The 12,111-nt window shown below is 34.6% G+C and overlaps 1 protein-coding gene across 1 annotated transcript; it reads left to right on the top strand.

Annotated features, from left to right (window-relative positions):
* Positions 1-365: 365 nt before the first annotated feature.
* LOC140165772 (bone morphogenetic protein 4-like) lies at positions 366-11,257 on the top strand. Its single transcript, XM_072189100.1, has 2 exons — positions 366-1,055; positions 10,094-11,257. The coding sequence occupies exons 1-2, from the start codon at positions 575-577 to the stop codon at positions 11,008-11,010; spliced, it is 1,398 nt and encodes a 465-aa protein (XP_072045201.1). The 5' UTR covers positions 366-574; the 3' UTR covers positions 11,011-11,257.
* The last annotated feature ends 854 nt before the right edge of the window (positions 11,258-12,111 follow it).

The raw sequence follows: 12,111 nt of genomic DNA, 5'->3' as shown, positions 1-12,111 counted from the left end.
TGTGATGCCGGGTGTAATGATCAACCGCATTTGACTTATGCAAATTGTGTTAAGAAGATTTCGTAATATTCAGGGCCCGACGTTTAAAACCCGGTCGGACGGTCGCGCGGTCAACTTGTGGTTCACCTCAGCCAGATACGTTATACACTGAATTATTGACCAATAACATAGCCCCGGCGAGTTAAGTCTAGTGTTGCTTTCTACTCAAATTGCATTTAAGTGCGGTGGGGGTGTTAGCATTGTAAGTGACAGTAATAATGCAAATGAATCGTTTGGAACGCCCTACCACGCGTAGTGCCTGCCCTTGTCTTACCAACCTACCGATGATTCCCCGGGTGAATGATCACCTAAAAGTGACTGTCTTTTAGCATTTTTTTTTCAAGCTTCAAAGAATATAAAAAGGGCTTGCAGTGATCGGTAATTCCACAGACAGCGAGACAAAATTGGTCACATCGGTGCTAAGCAGTAGTCACCAACCACGTGTCACAGTTTGAGTGCGGTTATACTTACTTATATTCCAATTTACTTGTTGCTTAAAGTGTGTTGGCATTTGTTCTTATATCTTCTTATCTAAATGACTCACCACAGCCGAATAAGAATGTGCGTCCAAGGAGTACCGTATCTATCATCATATATGCATCAGAGTAGACTAAGACTGGTCAACTTTTATAAAGTTTTCGCCATCTTCTTTCTCTTATATTTGTGTCTGTGTCAGCAAGCGTCGGCAGGATGTCCCAATTGTGGTGTCAAATATCCAGATTCAAGATTAAGAACAGGTAGCGATAGCGGTGGAAAAGGTGGAGGGAGCGCAGAATCAGTGGGTGTTTCTTCTAAACTAGATCCGGTGGAAGTAAAAGCGTTTAAAAGGTCTTTCCTAAGTAAGCTTGGCTTGAGGAGACCGCCGTCCAGAAGAGAAGTTGCGAGAGCTAATGTTTCTATTGAAGTGTTAGAAAACATGAAGCGTGTTTATGCACTGAGTATATTAGAAAATAATCGAACACATGAACTTTACCCGGAGTTGGACACGAAGCAATTCTATAGTTTTACCGGAACAGGTAAGTCACTTATTTGGAATATTTGGCAATAAATTCTGCAGCCATGACCGTGTATAACGTTCAGAGTTTGGTTACTAACATAATACCTGTTGTAATACGGTTTAATATTTAAACAATAGAAAAGTTCATTTTTGTCATTATAATGTCATTGTCGATGTAATAAGTATTCAAAATGCGAGTCACCTCTGCAAACGCAGGCCAATGCATATTATATGGTATCATAGCATTATGTAAAAAGACAAATTCATTTATCTAGAGATTTAATTTAGGGAATATTACACAATATTATTACAACATATTTAAGGCTATGTTGTGTTCAACGTAATATTTCATTTCTGATTTCGGAATGAACCGCTTCCAACCAAAAGCAAACCTATTTACGCAGAACAATATTATTGTGTAAAGTGAACTTTGTATGACTGGCGAGTCATGGCTGCCGAATTCAGCATTCTGTAATTTATCTGACACGTATTTCGCAATAGCATTAATAAATTATGAAATAGATCACCCGTTTTCTTTCCAGGCACCTTATTTGCATATAAGCTCATCTCACAGACACAGGTCTTGAAATACAGATAAGCTTAACACTCTGAAGTATGTCAACTAGCCTATTTGATTGCCATGTGTCAATTATACACACATGTCCACACACCCCCACCCCCACACTAACTCAACCCGATACAAAAACCCTTCCCGACCCTCCCCACACACACCCCCATACAAAACATACACTTACATACCGCCACACACACCACAAGCGTACCCCCACCCTCAACAACACACTGTCACATACATAAAAAGTTCACACTATATATCTATGTATTAATTATAATGTCGTCAACCCCGGCATCAACCTTCAATGTGCTTAGCATTTTAAAGATGCGGTAGACATGGATTAGAGGAAAAAATACAAATCTTCCACCCACACATCAATTGTAATAACCTAGATATAAGAATTAATTTTATTGTTAAAAACTGTTGTTGATAATAAATATTTTTGTTACCATAGTAGTTAATACAAAATGATTATTAATCTTATTCAAATTACAAATTGAACCATGAGATTTGGAGGACATAATGTTATAGTCTGAAGAAGATGCATATATATCTATGAATCTCGCCCACTGAGACAATCACGGTTTTAAAAGTAGTAAAATATGACAGATGGGAAGTTGTCAATATAATCCTACAATAATGAATGTCGTAAAATAGCTTACAGACCTACAGTATGTTAATTTATGTGTATCCAACCAATTTTGACCTAATATTTAAATATTCCAAAATTTTACATTTCCTACATTGATATTCTTCTTCTTCATCATCATCTTCTTCTTCCTCCTCCTCTTCTTCTTCTTCGTCTCCTCCTCTTCCTTCTTCTTCTTCTTCTTTTTCGTCGTCTTCGTCCTCTCCTTCTTCTTTGTCTTCTTCTTCTTCTTCTTCTTCTTCTGCTTCTTCATCTACTTTTGATAGTCATGACTACATTGCCATGTATTGTTTTTATGATATTTATTTTTTACATAATTAAATACTTCGGATAGACAAGTTGTTTTTATCCCCATAGATCAATCTTTCCTGCTTATCAATATCGCACAACAAACAAAATAATAGTATTGTTTTACATACTAAATACGTTACATAACTTATGCATGAGAAATAGTTCTTTAAATATTTCAAAAATATCTCGCTTTCATTAAAGCATTTGATCACCATGATCATTTCAGCAGGTGCTGCTTTCAGAGTGACTATGAGATTATTAGATCACAAACACAATAAAATAACAATGCCAACGTGGGAAGGCTCCTGATAAAAGCAGGTGGCGTTCTTACCTTAAGTGAAGGCGGTCACGGTATTCATAAGTCATCACTTGACTTTATACCACATTATTAATATTTTACAACTATTACTTTCATCCTTGGTATATCTCAAGAACCACATACCCAATGCGAAGTTTGTTGGTACTCGATGAAATGCATTTTGATATATCAATTCTGACATGTTAACTTCAGGTGTCGTCTTTAAGTTGATTTAGGGTTATGATGATGGTTATGGTTGTGTTTAGAGTTAGGAATTATGGTTAAGTTTTGGTTAGGGTTAGGATTAAGGTTAGTATTAGGGTTAGGATTAGGGTTGACATGGCTAAGGTGAATGTTCAGGTTATGGTTATTATTATTTAGGCTAGGTTTAGAGTTTTAGACAGTGTTAGAGGTTAGTCTGGTTGGGGTTAGTGTTAGGTTTATAGTTTTAATTGATCTGGGCTGGGGCTATGTTTGAATCAGGGTTAGTGTTTAGGGTTAGGTTATGATTAGGGCTCAAGATAGTCCAATAGTTTAGGTTGCAATGTGGCTAGGATTATGCTTGTTGTTAGTGTTAGGTTTGGATAATTTATGTGGATCAGGGTTAGTGGTTATGGAAGGTAACAGTAAGGTAATACTTGTAATCAATGGTAATTATAATCCAATAGTCAAACTGTCAATCGGACTGGGGTTAATATGATAAGGTTTTGTGTTATGATTAATGTTGGATTCGGGGTTTGGTTAGTACGGGTTGGGGCCAGGATTAGGATTAAGGATAATGTTTAGGATTAGAGTTAGACTTCAGGGTTAAGGTTGACATGACAAGAATGAAATACTTGCATATTTGAACAGTATTATGATTGAATGACGCTGAACTATTTCAGTATTTTGATGGAATGAAGTGGTTTGTTAACAATATAGGTTAATAATTGTATCACTGCGATCAAGATATTATTAGTACAACAATTGAATAATTATGATACATTTTGATATGGCTCAATGAGCACCAAACTAATATATTTACAGGGTAATAAAAATCCTTAAAAATAGCCATATTTTGATGCATTCAAATTTAAAGATAATTGACACTGGTATGTTGTCTATTGTATATGAAAGTGTTATGAACATACCTTTATTAATTTGCAAAACAAGATCATTTGAAAAAGACACCCCAAAAATAATGTTGCACACAGACCGACTGCTTAGTCCCAGAAGTGGGTAGGTGCAATAGCTGCCATGCATGTGTAGCTGTCATGTGTAGAGGAGTACAATATACTGTGTGTAACTGTGAGTTGCCAAATGTTCACAGGGCAGCTATTGCACTTACCCACTTCTGGCACTAAGCAGTCGGGACATTCAATAGAACCCACAGTATTTTCATTATGACATCTATATAAATATTTTATTCAAAAGTCATTCCATACGAGTGATTGCAGACTTCTATAATTATCTTGATCAAGCACCATTATTATAGAAATTTGACAAAAAGAATGTGTCGTGTTACCAGTTTTGTTGACATTAATAGGTATGCCATATGGCACAACAGTTAACGCTCCGTGGTATATAATAATAATAATAATAATAATAATAATAATAATAATAATAATAATAATAATAATAATAATAATAATAATAATAATAATAATAAATAGTAACACTAATAATAATTATACTACTACTACTACTACTACTTCTACTAGTACTACTACTACTTCTACTACTGCTACTTCTACTACTACTATTACTACTACTACTACTACTACTACTACTACTACTACTACTACTACTACTACTACTACTACTACTACTACTATAATAATAATAATAATAAATAATAATAATAATAATAATAATAATAATAATAATAATAATAATAAAAATAATAATAATAATAATAATAATAATGCCAATAATAATAATAATAATAATAATGCCAATGATAATAAAGCACATATGACCACATTGCAAGGTACATGTAATATTTTCATGACATGTATTGAATGTATACATATCATTACCATGCAATTATTAATTACCAACTAAATATTTCGTTTACTATAAATCTGGTATAGGACCTATTATATGAATATAGATATATATATTGCATTATTCATACCGATATCTTTTCAGTGTTTTAACAAATTTGCATTAAACCTGAAAGAATATATACCGGGAATATATTACAAGAAACAAACCACATGAACCATGAAAATGTTGTCAAACAGACAGAGTACAACAACCTTCTATATTGTGTTGTTGTGCAGACAAATCCTTTTCTAGGAGTAGTGAACAAAAACAATAAAACAATTCAACTTTATGGCAAAAATATCCTTCTTATTGTTGTACATTCCTAACTATTAAATATAATTGCCAACAATATGACATCACAACATGCCTTCTCTTAACAATTGCTATGAACATGTGCTATATTTATCTGCCAAATTTTACATTTGTACCAAATTACCAATTCGGCTCATATATCCCATAGTTCATCTCAAGAACCTCTATGTTTATACTCATTTGAATAAGTCTTTCATATTGATTACATATACAGGCTTTTTTTGTTATTGCTGTTATTTTTTGTAAAATAATTATGATGTGTGTCGTCTGCGTTCATATTCGCGCGCAATTGGCTAAATCTCTTTAGGGTGCAAACCGCGACAATGGGGGACAATGGGATGTTAAATAAGATACACAATTCCAGCTGTTATTGCAATAGATTCGCCTGTTGCTCATGTTCTTGATATTAAAAGTGTTGTCAAATTAAACTTTGACGTGAATTCAAGGTTGTTTCATGCTTTTCAAAAGTCTTCTTTTTTTCTAAAACGAAAGTTTTCCTATGCCGTTGTCGTTTGCAGAGTTTGCAACTTTGCATTTCAAAATGAAGTATTTAAAGATCATCCATTTGTCCCAGACAAAATAATCAAAGAAATTGTTTGGTTGTTAGAATGAATTGAATATGTCTGAAATATAAATTAAATTTAAATTCAAATAATAATTTAAAAAAATACAAAGTACATTACATAAGTCTAATGCTTTTATTGCCATGACAACAGAATGTTTATTGTTTTGTTTTTTTCATGCAAGACTTGTCCCTTGAACTTTTTGCTAAAAATAAATGTGGCAATTGTTAGCTTTGTGTAAAACATGCAAAGAAACAAACAACATATTGCATGCATTGTAAACACATTTGGACGGCATTTTCCGGGGGAAATGAGGGGGGTTGTGAGATCGCAAAATTTGACACTTATATAGATTTAAATATATAGATTTATAGATCTAAATATAGATTTATAATTTATAGATCTACTATATATAGATGACTATAATTTATAGTCACCATTAGTCAGTGTAGAATGCACTTTAAAATTCAGACGAATAACGCACAATCAATCACAAAGAACCTTACTTAATTTTTAAGTAAAAAGCACACCCAATATGCCCAATACAAGATAACAAAGATACAGACATTCCGAGACAGACAACCTTGTGCAACATTTACCTTGCCTAATTTTGACCGGTCAATCCATAATAAAAAAGGCAAACAAAAGTAAAAATTTAAATTGGAATAAGGTTAATTAGGTCAATCAAAATGTATGTGTTGCCTTAAAACCTGTTTTCTATTATGATTCTACAGTATTCAATATCAACCAAATAAACTTGATTTGAATTATCCAACATTAATGGTATAGATCTCTTCTATCCAGCGATGCCAAAATAAGTATAAGGCTAAAATATCTACAAACATTTTTTTGATTAAAATATGAAAGGAAATTACTATTAATTTGAAATAGAAAGGTTTTGAAAGAGCAGAAATAAATATCAGTAGATTGTAATACCCCCCCCCCCCTCAAAGTGTGATAGCGGCTGGTAAGATACAAAGGGATGGTTCATACATTAGCCGAAGTCGTTTGGTACAGCTTACTTCAGCATTGTAATGCACCAGGACAAATTAGGGTAGTACTGGTACAAACCGTCCCCCTACTGCACGGGATGTTCTTATCTTAGATTAGCTTGAGCTTGTTTCAGTGTAGTGCACCGGGACTTGGTATACCATTACCACCCCCTAGTAACCAACCATAGACTTAGTAAGCAATGGGTCTTTGATATGAATAACTCAATATAATAATAAAAGTGAGTTACCTTTGATTTTGCTTTCCAAATATTATCCCCATCTTAGTTCTTTGAACAGAAAAATTATCGTAGAATTGACACTCATATAAACTGTAACATTAGAACAAATTGAGCTTTTGATTGATTTTTAAGGACTAATTATTCCTAGCATTAAGGGGTACTACACCCCTGGCCAATTTTGTGCCTATTTTTGCATTTTTCTCAAAAATTATAGTACATTGGTAACAAGTAAGATATGTATATTATAGGGGCAAGGCCTACAACTACTGCACTGGAAACTTTGTTTCAGCACAGACAACAGTTGTGGAGTTACAGTCAAAAATGAGGGAAAACCAATATTTGATCAATCAATAACTACTTGCCTTGAGTTGCTGAATTTTCATTGCAGTAGTTGTAGTCCTTGCCCCTATAATATACTGTATATACATATCTTACTTGTCACCAATGCGCTATAATTTTTGAGCAAAATGCAAAAATAGGCACAAAATTGGCCAGGGGTGTAGTACCCCCTTAACGACAAAATACAACATCACGTCAAAAGAACAACTCAACCCACACTATTATGGTAAATATAAACATGATAAATGCACAATTGTAAGTGGATTATAGCCAGGACTCGATTGTAAATACAGGGGCATAGAACAACAATCATTATAATTAGTTTACATTTGTAATTAAATCAAGTGATTAGAAATGTAAAGCTCCTGGATACCAAGCCTCAACAAACATGAAAGTTATTTTTGTAAGTTAACTTTAATATTAAATAGCAACGGCCAAGGTTTGCTACCCAAAATATTGACTTAATATGATTCTGGAATCATCTGTAAGTCTATTTTTCCACTGTTTACATATATTTAGTTGCCAATAAACTTATGATCAAATATAACGTAACCATTAATTTAATCATACCTATGTGCTTATTGGGGACAGGAATCGAGACCAAATCGTTTAATTAATTTCTTTTAAAAAACTGGAAATTTTGTCAATGACAATGTTTTTTCTTCAAATGAAAGCCTTATTCTGAGATCGGATCATACCATCTTCTTTCTTGTCCCTGGTTGTACAAAGAACCAGCAAATAAACCTATGCTGAAAATTCCACCCGGTTTCTTTTTATTAGTATTTCTGTATGTTTCAGGCAAAAGAGACATAAAAACGCAGTTTAAAAGCTTATTCATTTACGATTTAGTATTAGTAAGTTTTGCAGACAATGCAAAAAATCGGAAAGTATGGCGAAATTTTGGTTCCATGTCAAATTGTCCGATCTCTGCATATCCCGTGAATATGTTTTGTGTCGGGCTGTTCGTACTAAAGCTTTTGATATATCGATCATGAGAGAATTGTCGGCGCAAAGCAACCGCTTAGTCTTATTTATGTATTTCGCAATGTTTAATTAAATGAAATTTGGGTTGAACAACTTGAACAACATGTGATATTTGAATATAAGCTTATAAATGCTAAAAGCAAGAACAAAAATGGTTTAAGATATTGTTTTAAGGAAATGGGTTTATTTAAAAGTTAACAATTGCGATCGGTCCGATCATTTTCTTGGTTCCTTCTGCAAAAAGTAGGCTATCTTGACGCCCGTTACAATTGAAATTCAATTATTTGGTTTTCTGATAACAGCAGCAAACATAAATAGCTTACTCGATTTATACTGATCTGTAAATAGACACAGAAGGTTAACGCCCAGTGTTAGTTTTCGCGGGCTTTTAAGGACACCAAGACGACAAGACCACAATGTCGAAATCCGTGCCGAATTCGACAACCTTTTTCCACCGGGTTTTTGCAATAGGTTCTACTGGAAAAATATAACCAACCTTGACGTTTTTAGGTTAGCGGCGCGACATTATGAAAGTGGGGAAGGACATGCGAAAGGAGTTTAACAATTTACTAAAAGTTTTGAGAAAGTTGAATAAAATGTGCCGAGTCATTTGGTCATGGTCATATAACCGCATGGTCTTCCCTCTTCTGCATTAAAATTCTTATAGACACTGAAAACTGAAATTGAACAGAAAAGTTCTTTTTATCTGTTTTTTTCCCTCGTTTTTAGTGTTCTTGGTATTTTGAGTATTTAACGCACCCTCAAAACCTATGAACTGTGAGCCGGTGCAAGTATAATCGTTAATACAAAGGCGTGTCCCCCACATCTAACAACCGGTTGAACAAACTAGCAAATAGCAGACAGACTAGTATCTCAATGCATATATACATATAAAATATAGGCTAGTGTCTTTGTTTACATCGCATATTTGATAATTTAACAACATCTGCTAATTATTTCGCAAAATTAATGACCCATCTAGTCGGAGTAACCTTTGAGACATTTCCGTGACAAATTTATGATAATTTTAAAAATAGTTAACCTCATTGATTTATTTATAGCGCAAATGTAGCTATATTAAGAAATGGGACATAATTAAATATAGGCCACTATTTGAACAGTAAGTCTATGATTGACAGTCGGACAGAAACCGGTTCGATATGGTTATTATTGACACACAATAGAGCAATCCCATATTTAAGTCGGTGGACCAAGACAAGGGCACATGCTGCAACAAGTCTTTGAACATCTCTATCCGCTGAAGTTCAATCCTAAATTACATGCCATTTAAACTACATTATACATCGTCACTGGGCGGGAAAAACCTCATATGTACTTTTGGCCCTTGAACATAGATGAAGCAACCATTCAATACAAAATCTACACCTACAACAAGGCTTTATCCATGTTCAAGGGCCAAAAGTACATATGAGGTTTTTCCCGCCCAGTAACGACATGTGTTTCGAAAAAGTTTAATGACTGTTTTTCCAGTCGTTAAAGAAGTTTCATGTAACTCTGAATTTTCCTAATTCAATCAAATCAATTTAATCAGTGTTGAAATACTGCTTTCTCATGATGCCAAGGGCCATGGTAGGGTGTACGAATAGCCAGGAGCTACCCTAAATTTGAACTGGCTGCGAGACCTTTGTCATCACCTGCATCTGCCCCATAATTCAAATGCATGAATTTTGCATCCACCAGGGATCGAACCTGGGACCTTTCATATCAAATTCAAAGACCACACTTGAATCACAATATTTTTTTCTGTTTCTTTTTGCTTTCCTGCAGGCGTGGAACCAGCAATACCAACCACTGCTAATAATTACACCGCAATGTCGGAGTCGGTTCAAATCATTTTTGGAAATTTCAGCTTACCAAAGAAACGTCGTGATCATATACGGGTACATTCAGCAAAACTTCAACTCTACTTCAAAGACACAAATTTATCAAATGAAATCTCTGAAGACAGAGGGAGAGCTGAGATTTACCACACTGTAGCGGAAAAGAATCGCCGAACTGGTAGCATCAACCAGATTAGACAACTGCTTGATGTCAGACCAGTGTCATACAGCAATGCTGGATGGGTCACTTTTGATATCAAAGAAGCTGTTCAAAGATGGGAAAATGACCGCAATGCAGCTTCAAATTCAGGACTTGAAATACAGCTAAGCAGGCCAGAATTACGAGACTCTCTTGTACTAGAAAATGAATTAGATGATTTGCATAAAAATACAGAACATTTTAAACATCATAGATTTGTAGAAGAAACCAAGAATCAGAATAACCATCCAAGATTAGATATAACTGTGAAAGAGTCGCCGCGTCGGCGTTCGCGAAGATCGTTACGAACGCATCATCCTGCAAGGGCAGGCACAGACTGTAGGCGAGGAGAGTCAACCTGCTGTAGGTATTCAAGAACAGTTTCTTTCGCAGATTTAGATTGGGACTATTGGGTACATAGTCCACATGAATATAACGCTTATTATTGCGATGGATCTTGCCCGCAAGGACATCGGATGGCTAGCACATACGCTGTTATCAAATCACAAATGCACATAGTCAATCCGTCGCAATGGAATGCCCCATGTTGCACGGCTTCAAAACTAGGACCTCTACCTGTATTACACTATGATAGTTCTTCGCCAGATTTATTCACTGTTACTGTTATGGACGATTGGGTGGTTGAAGAATGCATGTGTATGTAAATTTTATTGTAACAATTAGAGAATGAATTTGAGAAAACCTTCTGATAATTACAAACACTCGCTGAGCAGCAAGACCGTCCCTCTAAGCTTTTAATCCGATAAGCTGATTATCTATTTGTTTTCATGAATTGGAAGACATTCTTTGATGTATTATTGTAAACCCAATCATCTGAAATTACTGGAGCGTGAACCACCCAGGCTGGTGGCTCAGCATAGTATTTTATTAACAGAAGGTTTTCTCCAAATTCGTTTCCTAATGATAATGTTGTATATTGATGTATAAATAATGTATGTTGTATTTATTATTCTAAAAGAAGTATAAGTTATTTTAATAGTAATTATATTGTGTTCAAGGACATCAATAATTAAGAAAACCATGCAATTTACCAAGCTGAACTTATCCCCGTGTTCTTTTTAGGGATGGGTACAAAACCTAACCGTCGGACGATCGCCGGCACCCTGTTAAACCGTTGCTTTAATCACGTTGAGAACAATCGAAACCAGGTCCAGGTCGCCGGCGGTCGACCGACGGTTGGGGGTTTGAAGCCATCCATTACCGTACCCCCTTCTGTACACATAAATACCCAGCAAACACCAAAATGTTCTAAACGTTATTGGTTTTGGTCAAAGCGTTTTTATAACATTTGAAAGTCGAGTTATATAAAGGTTATGAGATCGTTTTTTAAAGATTTATATAAAAAAAACAATACAAAGTTTTAAAAATGTTGTATAAATGTTGTTATAAAATATTTGTTGGCAAAACATTTCTGCGAAATTATGTAAAACGTTTTATAGCCTTTATATAACCCAACATTTAAACGTTTTCTAAAAAACCGATTTGTGCTTGCTGGGTACTAGAATCTGCAATAAAGATAAGAGTCTTGTTCATGTTGACAGTACATACTTGCAAGATTTGACTCACGGCTCTAAAAAGATGTATGCAAATCACCTTTAAATGAAATATAGAATCCACTGAGTGTTCATATATTTACCGTAAAACCTCGTCTAGAAGCATATAGAGTGTTTTGATGAAAGCTAAATTAATCCAGGCGCCTTCCATAGACACAATTATTTATGGAGATTGAGCAAAGAAATTACAGA

Source organism: Amphiura filiformis, chromosome 1 (assembly GCF_039555335.1).
Source record: "Amphiura filiformis chromosome 1, Afil_fr2py, whole genome shotgun sequence".
NCBI classification, from domain to species: domain Eukaryota; kingdom Metazoa; phylum Echinodermata; class Ophiuroidea; order Amphilepidida; family Amphiuridae; genus Amphiura; species Amphiura filiformis.
The sequence above is the reverse complement of the archived record's forward strand: the minus strand, read 5'-3'. Positions and strand labels throughout refer to the sequence as shown.

Coding starts and splice junctions, on each gene's coding strand:
- LOC140165772 (XM_072189100.1), top strand. CDS start 575: ATGACTCACCACAGCCGAATAAGAATGTGCGTCCAAGGAGTACCGTAT. Junction 1,056..10,093: donor CTATAGTTTTACCGGAACAG/GTAAGTCACTTA, acceptor GCTTTCCTGCAG/GCGTGGAACCAGCAATACCA.